We start from the raw sequence: 17,814 nt of genomic DNA, 5'->3' as shown, positions 1-17,814 counted from the left end.
GTAATTGATCAGAATTGTGCTTGTTTTCAAAACCTTTGCATACATAATGAGAATTTAATAACTTTAAAATCTGTAGATGTTTGTATTTATTTTATAAAAAGCAATAACAATATCTTAATATATTTTAAATTTATACAGTTTAGAAAGGAAATTTAAGCTACTAAAGTCATATTCAATTAAGACAAAGACATACTCCTTTTCAAACTCCTTGGCATTTCTCATCTTCTCTAGGTCTATTTTCACCAGCTTTGTTTTGAGCTCTTCAATTTCTTCTTTATAGGGCTTAGCTCCTAAAGCAACTTTGTCCTAAAGGTTTTAGAGAAAAGAGAAATAAAGTAATTTTAGAGCAGTTTCAAAGACTTGTTAACTACCTAATATAGTAGGAACATTTTAAAACAGCAAACTCCAAACATATGAAAAGGAGGAAAGGCACAAATTTTAACCCTAAAATGAGTAACAAATAGATATTTGATGTGAAGTACATGTGAAGCTATTGGAAGCTAATGTGTAATTAGAAAACCTATGACTTCTATTTCTTAAAACAAATATTTTTCCCAATTAAAAAACAATATACTTAAACAAAATGAAACAGAAAGGTTGAAACGAATGAAATGGGTAGATAAAGGTAAATCAGGAAAATAAGACAAGAGATGAACAGTAATATAAATATCAAAGTAGAACTGAATTCAAGGCACAAAATATTATATAACATTATTGGGGATATTCTGTACTCAAGGTTGGTTCAATCTAGCCATACATCTACTTCGACTCAGAAAAAAAATCAGTCATATATACATACAAACATATACAAAAATCTTTTTTAATAAATAGGTTTAACTTTTTAGAGCAATTTTAGGTTTATAGACAAATTGAGCAGAGTACATAGAGTCCCGGTAATACCCGTGTCCTCCCCTAGTTTCTCCTATTATTAACATCTTAGTGTGGTATGATTGTTACAAATGATGAGCCAATATCGATACATTATTAACTGACGTTCACAGTTTACATTAGAGTCTATTGTTTGCATTGTATAGTCCATGGGTTTTGACAAATGTATGACACGTGTTCATCATCACTGTATCATGCAGAATAGTTTCACTGCCCTAAAAATCTCCTGTGCTCCACTTATCCATCCCTCCACCCTCCCCCAGAACCCTTAGTAATCATTGATCTTTTCCTGTTCGCCTAGTTTTGCCTCTTCCAGAATGTCATACAGTATGCAGTGTTTTTAGATGGGCTTTTTAAAATTAGCAATGTGCATTTAAGGTTCCTCCATGTCTTTTGTGGCTTGATGGCTCATTTCTTATTATTGCTGAATAAATCATTCATTTCTTTTATTGCTGTTACCACAGCCATACTATGGATTACTATTATATATTGAATACAAAAATAAACCCATCTAAATAGGGACCCAGAGAGCTCTTCATTCCTCTAGGCGTTACCCCCAGTGCCTATAAAAACATTTGCACACACACGTAGTTAGCAAAGACTAAAAAGATGCAAGCTTCCAAAGCTGAGATGCTCAGCTTAAGGAGGTTGCTGACTAGGTCAGATAAGCCCATTCTGGGAGGAGCCCAGTATTTGCTCAGTCATGGCACCAGTAAAATACCCTGGCTTTCTGGACCAGATGCTGATATCAGGGACTCCTTGAGCATATGACTGGCTGGAGTGGTGTCAGTTTTGTAAGAAACTGCCAAACTCTCTTCTAAAGTGGCTACTGTACCACTTGCATTCCCACCAGCAGTGAGCAAGAGCTCCTGGCCCCACTCCTTGCCAGCATTTAGTGTAGTCAGTGTTCCGGATTTTGGCCATTATATTTTGAGATACAGTGGATGTACAGTGGTATCTCATTGTTTTTTAATTTGCAATTTTCTAATGACATATGATGTGGAGCATCTTTTCATATGCTTATTTGCCATGTGTGTATCTTCTCTGGTGAAGTGTCTGTTCAGATCCATTGCCTATTTTTAAATCAGGCTGTTTGCTTTCTAATTATTGAGTTTTAAGAGTTCTTTGTATATTTTGGATAACAGTTCTTGATAGATATGTGTTTTGCAAAGATTTTCTTCCAGTCTGTGGCTTGTCTTTCATAGGGCAAACATTTTTAATTTAAATGAAGTCCAGTTTATCAATTTTTTTCCTTCATAGATTATGCTTTTGGTGTTGTATGTAAAAAAAGTCAATGCCAAACCCAAGGTCACCTCGATTTTCTCCTACGTTATCTTCTAGGCATTTTCTAGTTTTGTGTTTTAGATTTAGGTTACAATCAATTGAGTTAATTTTTGTGAAAGGTGTCCAGTTGTTCAGCACCGCTAGTTGATAAGACTATCCTTTTCCATTGAATTGCCTTTGCTCTTTTGTCAAAGATGAACTGACTATATTTGTGTGTATATATTTCTGGGCTCTCTATTTTGTTCCATTGATATACTTGTATACATTTTGATTTAAAAGTTCAAAGAACTCTAAAAATATTTATTCATTTATGACACCTAAAAGAAAATTTCAATATATTCTAAAAATGGAGAAATTGCAGTAATTTTTTTGCCACAATATAATGAAATAAATTAGTCATATATAACAGTTTTAAAACAATTCTTGAGTAAAAGAAATTGAAATTGGAAATACTCTCTTAGAAATGAAAGACAGTGAGAATTCCTTATTTCAAACACACGACGTGTGCCCAAGCTGCACTCAGAAGCGCTGACAGCCTTAAACATCCTCTAGCCTCCTGAGGAGTCTGAGCGCCTGTGTTCTCAGTGAACAGCACCTGCTCATCCTATTTTAGATGGAGTCTGCTGAGAAACTTTCTTTGCTCTACCAGAAAAAGAATTCCTTTGAGATTCTGATTTGAATTACATTAACTTTAGAAATTAATTTGGGAAAAACTGATGGTTGTACAGTATTTAGGTTACAACCTAGGAAATGGCATATTTCTTATTTTAAACCACATGCTCTCCTATATTTCCTTTTAGAGTTTTGTTGTTCTTTTCATATATGTTGTCTCATTTTTTGTTAAGGTTAGTCACTTGAGCATTTTATATTTTGTGCCAGTTATAAATAAGATCTTTTTTTCCCACTGTGCAGGATGTCCCTAAAGTACTAGCACAGTTTGAATTTTTAACAAATTTACTGCTACTTGATATAAATAATTTGTAAAGATACAACAGAGGAAATGTATCAAGATTTAAACAAAACTGTTAATGAGTCATTTGTTCAAATTACTTTCTTCTATATTCACTTAATAAACCCTACATTATATTGGACAGCTATATCCAGGTGAATTAAAATAGTGGTGAATAGGTTAAAAGTTAATATCTTTGCATTTTACTATGCCAAATCTCGAGTTAAATATACTGTTGCATTTTATAGAATATTTATATAAAATACAGAAACAGATTCTTAAAAATTCAAACTGTATAAAGATTTTATGGATACCCTATACTTTGCTTTCTTTCCTCATGGATGCTGTACAATGGCATACTCTATTATATTATCTAAATGGTTACTTTTAGTATGCAGGAAAGATATTCCTCTCTCCATAGACACCTGTACCAATCTATACTGAGTGTGGAGAAATTTGTCGCTTACTCCCTCTTTCTTGAAACACTAGCTTCACTTATATGAAGAAACTGGAACCACTCTGTTGCCCAGACCCCCTTTTCTTTTTCACTCACTGGCTGCTCCATCTCAGTATCATTTGGTTACTCCACATCTCCTCTCCATTATGCTTATGCCCTCGTCCAGTCTCATGATTTTTATATGCTGATGATTCCCCAAACTTAAACCTCTCGCCTATATCTTGCTCAGACTCAGATATTCAATTGCCTAAGTCATATCTCAACTTGGGTGTCCCCAGTGGGCATTTCCAATTCAGCATGTCCAAAACTGAACTTTCCTGGTTTCAAACTTCCTCTTCTGGCAGTCTTTCCCATTTCCGTATGTAGCAACTCTATCTTCTTGGCTGCTCAGGCCAAAAACTTTGGAATCATCTCTGACTCCAAGAAATACGAGAGGTACGTGTTTGGCTTTCTCTTTGATAAATTGAATCTAAATATTTTGCAAAAAAAAAGAAATATGAGAGGAAGAGACATGTGCCACTTCTGGGCCAGAGCCTTTATGAGTACAGATTTTAAGACAATTTTTAGCTTCTCCATCTTGTCCCTTTTCTGTGAGCCTGAGCACGGACAGCTTACAACTGGGCTTTAACCATGCAGATGAAAACAGCACCAAGGAAGTGCTGGAGAAACAAGATGGGAGAAACGGGGGCCTCTGAATGACCATGTGGAAAGGAGCCACTTGCCAAGCTGGAACCCACACTTTTACGTGTGAAATAAGCTTCTGTTTTGTTTGAGCCATTGCATTTTGTGGTTCCCTTTGTTGTAGGAGCTGGCACGTCACTAACAAACACGCCTTCCTGGATTCTATTTTCAAAGGGCAGCCTTTAAAAATTTAAGTCAGACTATATCATTTTGCCAAAATCCTCTGATGACTTCCCATCTCATCCAGAATAAAACCCAAAGTGCTTACAAATAGCTTTCAAGATGCTTTATGATTTGGCTCTCTGCTACTTCTCACCTATTTCCCCTTCTATCCTTGCCCACGCTGCTCAGGAGACGCTGGCTTTCTTGCTGTTTCCTTGAATACATCTCAACTACTTCTGTGTTGCGGCCTTCGCATTTGCTACTTCTTTTGCCTAGAAGGCCCTTTCCTACCAGACAGCTCACACCATCACTTCGTCATCTTAATTGTGCGGCTCTCCTCAACTCCCCTTACAAAATCACACTCCTACTCACACCCACTCTCACCCTGCACCTATATACCTCTGTCTGGCTTAATATTTTTCCATTGCACTTCTCACCGTTTAACAAACATATATACTTGTTTATTTTCTGACTTCATGAAGCAGAATGTAAGCCTCTTCAAGGAGGCTTTATTTTTTTTCCATTGCAGTACACATGGCATCTAGAACAATGACCAACACATAGTAGGTATTCAACAAATACTTGTTGAATGAATAAAAATGTGATCATTTAGTTATTTGAAGTATTAAAAAATTACTCTCAAAGATTTTAAAGCTTTACAGTTGATTTTCTTGGTTTTTAGCTATACTAACAATTTCTAAAAACAAAAATTAAGATTATTTTCTCTTGCCTCTCTGTTTCATGTCTCATTGAAATAACCAGAATTTTTAGAACAATGTTAAATAATGAAAAGAGTAGGCATTCTTGGCTTGTTTCTAATTTTGGAATGAAGAGAAGAGATACTGGAGCAGGAACAGTGAACAAAATGCCTATTAGGATCCGACCCAAGTAGCAGAAGAGTGAGAAGTAGCTGTGGCTCAGACGAGGAAGGAAGGCTGTGATGAAGGAGGGTGCGACTTGTGTAACAGCATTCAAGCTCAAAAACATTTCAACTCTGCTCTTTCTAGAGAAAACAGGTTAGATTAAGCCCATAGGCTACCAGGTGGGACTCAATAACAGGGGATTAAGTAGAAAAAAATATAATTTTAAAATGTACTTATCTAACAGAGTATTAAATATTTAGATAAGAAGCATATTTTTTTGAAAAATAAAAAGAAAGTCTCAACAAGAAAAAAACCAACAACTCAATTAAAAAGTGGGCAAAAGATCTGAACAGAGATTTCTGCAAAGAAGATATATGGATGGCCAACAGGCTCATGAAAAGATGTTCAACATCATTAGCTATCAGGGAAATGCAAATCAAAACTACAAGGAGATATCACCTCCCTCTGGTCAGAATGGCTATAATTAACAAGACAGGAAACAACAAGTGTTGGAGAGGATGTGGAGAGAAAGGAACCCTCAAACATTGCTGGTGGGAGTGCAAAGTGGTGAAGCCACTATGGAAAACAGTATGGAGATGCCTCAGAAAATTAAGAATAGATCTACCATATGATCCAGCTATCCCACTGCTGGGTATTTATCCAAAGAACTTGAAAACACAAAGGCATAAAAGATATATGCACCCCTATGTTCATCACATCATTATTCACAATAGCCAAGGCTTGTAAACAACCTAGGTGCCCATCAAGGGACGAATGGAAGATGTGGTATATATACACAATGGAATACTACTCAGCCATAAGAAATGATGAAATCTGGCCATTTGTGACAACATAGATGGACCTTGAGGGTATTATGCTAAGTGAAATAAGTCAGAGGGAGAAAGTCAAATACCATATGATCTCACTCATAAGTAGAAGATAAAAATGACAAACAAACACAGAGCAAGAGAGACTGGATTGGTGGTTACCAGAAGGGAAGGGAGGAGGGGGAAGGGCAAAAGGGGTGATTAGACACACTTGTGGTGATGGATAATTGGTCTTTGTGGGGTGAACATGATGTAATCTACACAGAATTCGAAATATATTATGATGTACACCTGAAAGTTATATAATGTTATAATCCAATGTTACTGCAATAATAAAAAATTAAAAAAAAACATATTTATGAAAAAATGTTTCAATATACTACTAGAGATATACAAACATACATCCTCTACATTTTTGGCATTCAGAAATTAAAGTGAAAATAAAAAATTTCCTTACTTTGAAAAGTAAAAAAATTAAAAAAAATTAAAAAAATAAGATATATTGTAAACTGTCAAGAATATTTATGTTTTTTAAAAATAATTTTTACAGGAAGATGAAAACAATCATTATTTGGCATGAAAATAAACGTATGCATTTATTTATATTTATTATGCATAATTTATAAAATTATGCCTTTATTTATAAAATGAGTTTTAAGTTACCTGAAGTACTTGGATCATTTCTTTTGTTTTTTCAAGGCATTTATTTGATTCATTAACTTGTGATTGAAGTTTTGCTATTATATCATTAGTCATCTCAAGCTCTTTCTGCATCTTTATAATCTTGTCTTCCTTTTGCATGGCAGTTTCTTTAGCTTCACGTAGTGAAGTTTCCAGCTCTTGAATCTTCTATTAAAAAAAACACACATATATAAGGTGTGCCTTGAAGACAGAATCACAGTTTATATGAAACAAAGATTATATATAGGTATTAATCTTTCAGATTGCATCAACATAGGATAGATGGAGACTCCAAATGTCACTCAATTTATACATGTATTATTTTTTTCATTTAGAAGCTGATCATTTAGGACTAAAAGAGGCCCAGATTTTATATAAGGTTAGTACTTATTTTATTTACTAGTTAGCATGGTGCTAAGCATATTAAATAGGCACTTACATTTTAAATTAACACTACTTACAGAAAGTATATTTGTTAATTGACACTTTAGAGGAATACATGTAACATATCTTTCCCTTTATTTTTATTACCTAGTTTTTATGCTGAAAAATACAAGTATGTGGAAAAATCCAAAGGCATATAATTAAGATTAAGTTCCCCCATCTCAGAACCCCCACTGACTCTAAAGCGATGACTACTAAACTCTTTCAAGTGTATCCTTCTAGAAATTTTCTATATGTATCTACGCATGTGAATATACAGTTTACAAAAACAGTAAGTCACACACACAATAGTGTGTAAGAAGAAAGTTCACACAGAATAGCGTGAAAGAAGAAAGAGCCAAAGCAGGACTGCATTCGAACATGAAGAAGACAGATATGACTACAGAAGAACTATACAACTTTAATGTAGACCATGAAGACACTGAAATTGTTAAAGGTTTTGTTTCCCTTGGTTCAGTCATCAGTTTAAATGGAGACCGCAGCCAAGAAATCAAGAGAAGACTGTGACTCAGAAGGGCAGCGATGGAAGAATCAGGAAAGATCATCAACAGTAAGGGAGTATCATTAGAGACCAAGGCCAAGATTATCGACACCCTCGCATTCCCAATTACTATGTGTGGGTGCGAAAGCTGGACAGTGAAGAAGGCTGACAGGAAAAAATGGACTCATTTGAGATATGGTGTTGGAGGAGAGCTCTACAGATACCCTGGACTGCCAGAAAAATGAACAAGTGGGTCCAAGAGCAAATTAAGCCTGACCTATCTCTGGAGGCAAAAATTGTAAAACTGAGACTATCCTACCTTGGGGACATGATGAAAAGTAAAAGGCAGCAGGAAAAGAGGAAGACGAAATACGAGATGGCGTAATTCCAGAAAGGAAGCCATAGGCGTGAGTCTACAGGAGCTGAGTAGGGCTCTTGAGGACAGGATATTGGACATCACTCATTCATAGAGTTGCCAGGAATCAGAGCTGACTCTACAGCACATAACAACAATAAATATATACTTCTGGTTTTTTGTGGGTTTTTATTGCTGAGGAAGATGAGCCCTGAGCTAACTTCCTCTTTTTTTGCTTGAGGAAGATTAGCCCTGAGCTAATATCTATGTCAATCTTCCTCCATTTTATATGTGGATTGCTGCCACATCATGGCTGCCAATGAGTGGTGTAGGTCCGTGCCTGGGATCTGAACCATGAACTGGGCCGCCGAAGTAGAGCATGCAAACTTAACCACTATGCCATGGGGCTGGCCTCCTGCTTTTTAAAAAATTAAAAATTTTATTTTCACTTGATAATATATTTTCCAGATCTTTTCATTATCAACACATAGATCTCTCGCATTTTTGTTTTCATGGGTAAATATATCCTATTTCATGGAGGTACTATAAACTAGTTAACCTGTCACCTACTAATGAACATTTAGGTTATTTCCAGTTTTTTATAAGTACAAAAATATCTTAATTTGTTCATAATATAAGACTGTTCACATATACACACATGCAGGTTTTCCTGGAAAACGTTTCTTTTTGGTCCACCTGGAATTTACTTTTGTTTAATGAATGAGGTAGGAGTCCAGACTTATTCTTCTAAGATGGCTAGTTGGTTGTTCTGATTCAAACATTAAGCAGACTATCTTTCCCCCCTGAGTTGACTGCTCCTACTGTCATGCACTGAATTCTCCTACTTGTTTGGGTGGACTGCCCAACTCTCTGCCTGCCCCACTGCTCTACCTCCACATCACTGACCTGCTCTGTGCTACTCTGATTTGGCCTAATTATCAAACTAATAACATACGATTTATTATCTGATGGGGTATTTCCTGGGGTCATTGAAAATGGGATTTCCTTGTGCTTGTTTATCTTATTGCTTTGGAAGATGGGTTTCATATTTCCACTATTTTTACCTCTACAGCTGACTGAGGTCTGTAGTGATCAGCAAATCAATAAACTCTATATTAGTGATCTTCTAGTTTCCACTAGTAATAATTATTAAACTGGCAGTTGATGTTTTATTATAAATATTTATTTTGGTAAAAATGCTAAGTTGTAATTCACTCGGGTTCCCCACTAAGACGTGTGTGCTAACAAAATAAAACAGCGTGTTTGCTGTACAGATTCCCAAGTAAGGGCAGTTAATACAGTTATTGGATTATTCAAATAATGTACTGATTCTTGGGCACAGGTTAATCTGTATAAGAAATTTATTATACTTTTAGCCTCTTCCATTTTTGTTTTGATCACATTAACCAATATTAAAGACACTGATGATAATTAGAGAAAAGCTAAATTGCTCTTTCTCTCTAAACTAGTTTGGTACTATAGACATAGATTATAATTTAATAGAAAGTCACATGATTTAGAAAACTTATAATGTATGGTAATAACACCTTAAGTGGTATACATACCTATTAATCAAATTAAGGCATGAGTTACTTCTATTTTATAATTCAAAGGTAAGATCTTATGTAACATGTAGCTTTATAATTAGTTGAGTGAGCGCCCCAATAGAACTATATTTAAAAAACAAGTCCATCATGCATGTTCCCTAATACCTTCAATACTGTGATTTTGCTCTGAAATGTTACATATGATACATCTTTAACTCTACAATGAAGCTGCAAATTGAAAAACATCTTATAAGAAATCTCATACCTCTGTGGTTAGTTGTGTAGCTCTTGATGTGACATGAAGATTCTTATCGCCTTGTGTAGTAGGATTAACAAGGGCACCAGATGTTCGAGAGATCTTCAAAGTTTGATAGTTTTTCAACAGTTTTTCATTTTTCTCTTTCACTGATTTCAGGTCATGTTCCCATTCTTTGGTGATGGTCACATTTCTTTCCTCAAACTCTGTTGATTCATTTATTATAGCCTATTGAGTAGTAAAGACAACACTATAGCTTCTAAAATGAATTACGTATTAAAAAAACCACTATGGAAAATACTAGAGTTCTAGGACAAGGCATATGTTGAAATTCATTATTCAGAACATTCTAGAATAGTACTTTAAAAGAATGTGAACATTCTTTGTGGCTTGCACCAGTTCCTGACATTTCAGAAGACGCTGGATATTGATTATGAGAATAAAAGAAGAATAAGGACTAGAGAGGATTCATATTGATTTGCAAGATGATAATCTCATTCTATTAGATCAGCACTGACATATGAAGAGGAATCTGAAGAACTGGTCAGGTTAAAATCATTATGTATGTTATGACATATATAATGTCATATATAAACATTAACTGACATCTAATAGCAGAGCATACCCAGTAAACTTAATAACAATCTATTTTCCTCTTTCATTTCAAACCTCAGTGTTTATAAGGAAAAAAATTTACTGACTTTTCGTAATCTGAAAATCTTCTATTTCCGTGCAGGGAGTAACAGCCAATCCATACCCTCGTTACATCAAAGGCTGACTCACTCTGAAATTGCTTCTATCATCTTTTTACTTCCTATTCTTATGGGATGTACTTTTTGCTCTCATCATGAATGCCTTCTTGGCCTTACCTGTATCTTTCTTTGTGGCTTTATGGTAGTTCTGTGAGATGCGGATCCTAAATTAGTTGTGTTCTTGCTGGCACCCTGGACTCTCCTTGGTTCTGGACTACTGACCCCACACCACACCAAGTTATCAATTGCTATGCTCAGATGGTGGAAGAAGCCACATATCCATGCTGATCCACAGAGCAGAAATCTCTACTTTCTAACCACAAGTGAGCCCTCAATATTATGAGAAAAACACTGAATTATATGGAAATTATCTTATCCCAAACACTGGTTTTATGCTTTTCTTCATTGATTGTGGACCATTTTTTTTTATTTTAAAAGCTCATTTACTGTTTTGCTAGCTTGGGGTATTCGACAAATGGGATTCACTATCCACAGGAAAACCTTTTTTAAAAATGTTATCTACATTTCAATGTGATTTAAGTATAGTTTCCAGATGAAATTAAAGTGTCAGGAAAGAACTACCCAAACAAATGAAATATAAAACCAATCTTAGGAGCTATAATATTAATCTAGCTCCCTTTGCTCCAACTGCCTATATAACAAGCAACTTTCTGATTAATGACAATTTTACCAGGTGTATGAGGTAGAGATTACTTCAGAAAGCCGAATGAATTTTCTCATCAGTGGAAAGTAAAACAAATTAATAAAACTGATCTCAAGCAATCTTGGTTCATATGAATCTGTCCACAAGGGCTGGTCACCTTGGGAACAATGATACAAACCACATGTTTGAACCTCACAGTTGAAGGATCAGCACGTATGATAGCAACAGCACCGAGGTGAGAAGCACAAGGCCTCACTAATTAGTGGACTAGAGCTGTCTTTGGCTTGACCACAGGTGCTGCCCACAGCCCTGAAACAGGCTAGCATCTCACCTTGTTTGAGGATACTTGGGGGAAAAAGCTCAGGTCCTACGGAAGCGAGAAAGGACAGAGGAAAATGGCAAGATTTGAGGTTTCACCAGTGGAAATGGATTGTTATACTGCAACATTTTATTATCTTCTTTACAAGTTGATATATTTAATTACCTTAAGGAAGCAAAATGTGTTAGAGGAAGAACACATTTACAGTCACTCTTTTTCAAATAAAAAAATAAAGAAGCATATACAAATAAATGAAAGAAAATATACTTAAAATTAAGTTGCTCTAAGTCTTTTTAAGAATGAGGCAGAAAAATTAAAGCAAACAAAAAAAAAGAATGAGCACAAAAAAAGTACTACTTACAATTATCTTTTTATTATAAAAGATATTCACTTCACAAATCCTATCATTTTCTTTCTGGATGCCATTTTTAAGCTTTTCTATATCAAAATGAGTATTCAACCACTCTTCCAAAAACTGGGTCATTTCTTTCCTATTACTCAGTACTTGTTGAAATTCCATCTTTACGCTGTGGAAGTCACATTCCGAAAAATCTTTGAGAATTTCCTGTGTGAAAAATAAGCATTGAATCTCCTGAATCTTAGGAAAGTTTTTATCTAAATATCAGACAAATATCATAAAAAGGGGAAAATAACCTTACTGAACTTTCACTTCTAATATTTTGAAGTAAACATAATTCTAATTTATCCTCATTATATTAGAAATATAATTCTAATTTAAATAATAAAATTTTGGCAGTATAGGCTATGTAACAGAGGCACATCTACAAATTCTGCCTTTTGGCATTTTTAAAACCTGTTCGAAACTATGAATCTGTGACAGTGTCTGAAGTGCTTCTGGATGCAGCTTTTCTGTGCATACAGCAGGCCTTGCATGCATACTGGGAACTGCAGGGGCCTCACACTGCTGGGTGAGAGCAGGACACTCCATGTGGGGTTGCTACAATACAAATGTCTGTGACTCCCAGTCACAGATCTAGGAAGTTTTAGAAGGCATTTGGAAACTTATTCTGGCCTTCCAAGAAATCCTACTTGCTGATATTAAGTCTACTTTTCTATATCTGTGTAGTTCTGAAAGGAGGCTAGTCTATGACTTGGCACTCTTTACATCTGGCCAGCTGTCATCCTGCAACCTATTTTTTTTCTCCCCAAAGCCCCAGTAGTACATAGTTGTATATCCTAGTTCTAGGTCCTTCTGGTTCTTCTCTGTGGGACACTGCCACAGCATGGCCTGACGAGCAGTGCCAGGTCCACGCCTAGGATCTGAATCAGTGAACCCCAGGCTGCCAAAGCAGAGCACAGGAACCCACTTGCTACGCCACCAGGCTGGCCCCTCTGCAAGCTGTTTTTAATTTCATAAATGAAAATGACTCTAAGCACATGAAGAGGTACCTTTCTATTTGATAAAAAGACTTAAAATCTAATTAAATCCATTTTAAATAAATCATACCTCAATATGTAGATCCATTTTCTGGCTCAACTGGAGGTCCCCTAATTCTCTGGATGGTACATCATCATCTTGTTGAAGATGCTGCATTTTACTTAGCAGTTCATTTTGCTTTTCCACTTCATCAATAAAAACCATTTCAAGTTTACTGATGGATTCATGTTGTTCTTCCTTTATCTTTGTAACATAGCTTAACACATACTTGCAGGAAAACATGAAACAAATTGGGAAATGAAACTTTTATCACGTTTAGAGGAAGTTCTAAACTCTCAAGACTAAGAGGTGGGGCGGCTTGTCTTGTTTGTCTCTATCCTCTGAGGAGTGAGGAAGAAGGGAAGAACCTCTCTCTATTCCCAAGTTTCTACTCTCAGCGTCTTCGGAGAGTGACTTCCAGACCTCTAGTTTCTTATTTCTGACTTCCTTCTGGAGCTACCTCAGGGATGTCCTACAGTTACCTCAGATTCAATATGTTTACAATGTAACATGATGCCTTTCCCTATAAACCCACCTTTTTCTATTGCCTCCTTTTGGTTAATTATATCACGCAGTTTTCCCAGTGAGATTCATTTCAACATCCTCTCCTGCCTATGTCAGCTGGGTGGCCAACGTGAGTGTGCCCTGCCTCAGGACTTACCTGTCAAGTGTGGCTTAAAGGGGACAAGAATTTGAATGCCCTGGTTCTATGGACCTCATGAATAAGTTCTGGATATCTGATTGTTAGGCTTTTGAAGACTATTAGAGCCTGAGGGGCAATCTACCTAGGTAGGGAAGATACCGCTTCCTACTTCCTCAACTTCCACCATTCCTTAACAATTTACAATCTGGCCTCTTTCCTAACCACTCAACTAAAACTGCTCTGACAAAGGTCACCAGTAAGCTCTATTGTCAACAATTGAGGGGATCTCTTCATTCATGTTCTGGCTGTCTGAAGCATCTGCCACTCTTGACCACTTCATCTTGGACACACTCTCCTCCACTGACTTGACCAATGGCACTTTTGCTCAGTTCTCTCTTATCTCTCTGACTTTTCCAACCTCAAACTCATGTGTTGCTCTCTTTTCTGCTACTGCCTCTTGAGAACTGATCTTTTCCAGAGTTCTCTTTTATCTTCACTCTATTATGCTTCTGGGTGGCCTCATTCACACCTGTTGTACTATCTATCACCAAATGCTGATGGATCCCACATCTTTATCTGTGGTCCTGATTTTTCTCCTGACAAACCTCAGATTCACAACTAAAAGCCTACTTGGTTTCTCTTCCTGGATGTTCCATTATAGGTATTTCTATCTCAAAACATCTCAAATTAAACACCAGATCTCTCCTCCTGCCTCACCTGCCTTCTCCCTTTCGTTTTTTCTTTCTATCAGTTAATGGCACCACTATCCACAAACCCGGCTAAGCCCAAATCCTGGGGCTCAGTCTGAACTTCCCTCCCCTCCCTCCACTGTCAAGCACATGGACCTACTATTGTAAACTGCCAAATATTTCTTTAACTTCTTTCATCCTTTCCATCCCTATGAATCCTTCCCCCATAGTACTGTCACCCATCACATCTCATCAGGACAATTGTAACTGCCTCTTGTCTCTTCTCTCTGCCACCAGGCTTATCATCCCCTGCAGACTCATTTCTTCTTTGTCTGTAGTGAAGTCTCTACAATGGCAACCCGATCACATTACTGCCACCACTTAAAATAACTGTCCAGTGACCCCTCCTCATCTCTAAAATGAACTCTAAGCTTTACTGCTTGAGCCCAGCTTCCAGTCCAGTCTTGTCTTCAACTTGTTCTCCAGGACATTGTCCACTACTGCACTTCTCACCTGTTCAAATGTCTGCCTCACCCACTGGACTAGGAGAGATTTAGCGGTTGCTCATCTCTGTCTCCCCAGCACCCTGACACATTGTTAAGGCCAAAGGCAGAGCTCAGGTTTTGTTGAATGAGCAGGTCCTAGATGCACTGAGGATCCTGCACATGCTATTCTCAGACCCATGCCATCTTTAATTCAGTAGCAAATGTACTAATTAGCAAATACACCAACTCCCAAAGCAGGACTTAAATATACTGGTTTGTAACTGAAATTAATGGCAATATTTACAAAGATATTACTAAAACAGGTGGTACCTTGAGTTTCTTCATGACTCTGTGGAACTCCATGGAACATCTCTGGTTGACAGTGAGAAGTTTCTGAATCTGTCTGGTTTGTGGATGTGGAAGTGAGAGGTTTGCTTTTACTCTAATTGAAAGCTCTCTTTGGGTTTCAATTTCCCTCTCCAAGTCAAGGCAGAGTCCATTTAAGCACTCATAATGACTATCCATCTCTGTGTATCTCTTCAGAAGCTCCTAAAGGCAGTGAGAATTCATTCAATTTAATAATTCATTCTACTTTAACAATAAGTAGTCCTAGCTCTGGAATTGTAACAAAATTTATGCTTTAACACTTTCTATAGGGCAGAAATAAATTGAGACTTTTGTGTATAAAAAACAAAAAGAAAATGTTATTGTCGATTTTGGATTATAGAAATAATTATAATCATTGTGGAAATTTAAGAAGTTTAAACTGTAGGGGAGGAAGATATTTCCTCTACACGCTCTAGGTCCTTCTGGCTGGACAGCGAATTAAATTCACATGAGACAGAATAACAGGAGAAAATTAAACAAAGCTTTATAACATGTATACATGGGAGAGACCCAGGAAAACTGAGCAACTCACCAAAATGGCGGAAGCTCTCACCTTAAATATCATCTTCAGCTAAAGACAAAGGAGGATGTTGTGGGTAGGGGGAGTCAGTATGGGAGGTTACCAGACAAGTACAGTAAACAAGAGTAAGGTTATTATGCAGATTTAAGTCCTTGCCTTCCGCATTGATAAGAGTTTCTAGAGGTAAGGTCATCCCCCTTCTTCCTGGTACAGAGAGGGAGACATCTTTACAGATGGAGATTTCCCTTACAAATGGAAATGTCTCTTACAAAGGGTAACTTCTACTTTTCAGAGTTTCTCTCATGTCTGCAGTTTTTGAAAGTAACCAGCCCAAAATAATCTTCATGCCAAAGAGATATATCTTGGGGTGGCCAATTCTAATCCTCTATAAAACAGCTATAACAAAGAAAACCAGAAACAACCATTGTTATCATTTTGATACATTTTCTTTTAGTCTTCTAAACATCCATGATTTGAATGAACATTTACAAAGTTGGAAGAGAAATTTGCATGAATTCAATCTAGTATGTATTGTAGCTCAAGGCTGAATGCTAGCTTCTGTTGACAATAGGTGGTGTGAGTGAGCAGATAAAACTGATGAGGATCAAGGATGCCTCAGGGAGAAAAGCCCAAGGCTTCCTGGCCTACATACCAATCTATATCATCCTCACAGAAGCATGGGACATCCTGACCTCATTCAATCTGATTCTTACCCAAAGTTATAAGACCACCTGATAACCAGACTCCACCTGCACTGATACTTTTTTTACCTAATTTTTCCTTTGTCTTGTAAAGAAGCAACTCACATACTTATGCCTTATAAATTTAGCCCTACCCTCAACCCATGTTTGCAGCTCTTCACTGCCCATAGGTCCTGTCCCCATGCTACTCCATGCTACTTCCTGAATAAAAGAGCACTACTGCCAGACCTTGAGAGTCCAAGAAATGTTTCTTTCGACTCCTCAGCTCACTGAGCCAGCATCAAAACGAGTGACAACAAATCACATGACCTACGTTCTATTATCTGCCTAGAATCTGAGATTTCTCACCTTTTATCAGAGTTAGAGTTCAGGTTCTAGCCCTGTCACTTCCTGACTGGGGAAATCCTTGAGCCATTCTCCCAACTACAAAATGAAGACTACAATAATTTCCACAAAGTTTTCTAGGGAATTAAGTAAAATGTTAGATAATATCTAAATATAACCTATAAAATACATACAGACACTATAAATTAAAGGAAATAAAATTACATTTGTAGAAATGCTTCTATACCCAAGTTTTAAACTTAGACTTGGTTTCAAATCCTAATTTTACCAATTTACCAGCTGTGTGACCTTGGGCAATGACTAAACTTCCTCCTGGGCCTCAATTTCTTTGTTTATAAATGGAACAATAAACTCTGTCTCATGAGGTAAAGCACCCAGTCTTGTGCCTTGTGTATGGCAGACACCCATTAGGCCTAGGCCCAGCAGCTCAACTTTCTAGAGACCAGACAGGTGACAAGCTGGTCAGGGCACAGGTGGAAGAACACTTTACATTCAATCGGGTATTAACATATTTAGTTCAGGGTGCTAAACAATAGAGTAAGGGGCTTCTGACAATAATGAGCTCTCCTTTTAATAATTTAAGGAAAACCTAGATAGATGTTCATTAATCTGGGATGTTGGAGAGGGGATTCTTGCCTTTGGTCTTAGGAGGAATCACCTTATGGTTGGAGCAGCACTGTCTAGTCATTCATTTGTACTTTTAATAAATACATATTGAAGGCTGACTTCTGTCAGGACTGTGCTAAGTGATGCAGCCATAAACAACACACAGAAGTCTTTAGGGATCTTGTGTTCTAATAGGGGTGACAGTAAATCCTGTTGGCTTTACCCTCACTACATGTTCAGAATCCACACACTTCTCACTGCTTCCACTACTACCTCTCTGGGCCAAGCCATCACCATCTTCGCATGATTACTGAAATTAGTCTTTCAAATAGTCTTCCTGCTATCACTTAATTTTCAACACAACAATCAGAGCTATCCCTTTAAAATGTA

At 36.8% G+C, this 17,814-nt stretch overlaps 1 protein-coding gene across 1 annotated transcript in view; it reads right to left on the bottom strand.

Annotated features, from left to right (window-relative positions):
• The window catches only part of LOC139042822 (centromere-associated protein E-like), a 39,646-nt gene that overhangs the window by 6,681 nt on the left and 15,151 nt on the right, over positions 1-17,814 (bottom strand). Inside the window, exons 11-16 of the mRNA XM_070503368.1 lie at positions 15,196-15,414; positions 13,079-13,276; positions 11,972-12,175; positions 9,885-10,103; positions 6,775-6,960; positions 194-306 (exon numbers count right to left, since the gene is read on the bottom strand). Of these exons, the coding sequence (XP_070359469.1) occupies positions 194-306; positions 6,775-6,960; positions 9,885-10,103; positions 11,972-12,175; positions 13,079-13,276; positions 15,196-15,414 (1,139 nt within the window). The remainder of the gene's footprint in view (positions 1-193; positions 307-6,774; positions 6,961-9,884; positions 10,104-11,971; positions 12,176-13,078; positions 13,277-15,195; positions 15,415-17,814) is intronic.

The sequence above is a fragment of the Equus asinus genome, unplaced genomic scaffold (assembly GCF_041296235.1).
Source record: "Equus asinus isolate D_3611 breed Donkey unplaced genomic scaffold, EquAss-T2T_v2 contig_1, whole genome shotgun sequence".
NCBI lineage: Eukaryota > Metazoa > Chordata > Mammalia > Perissodactyla > Equidae > Equus > Equus asinus.
This window is presented reverse-complemented; position numbering and strand designations above follow the sequence as displayed.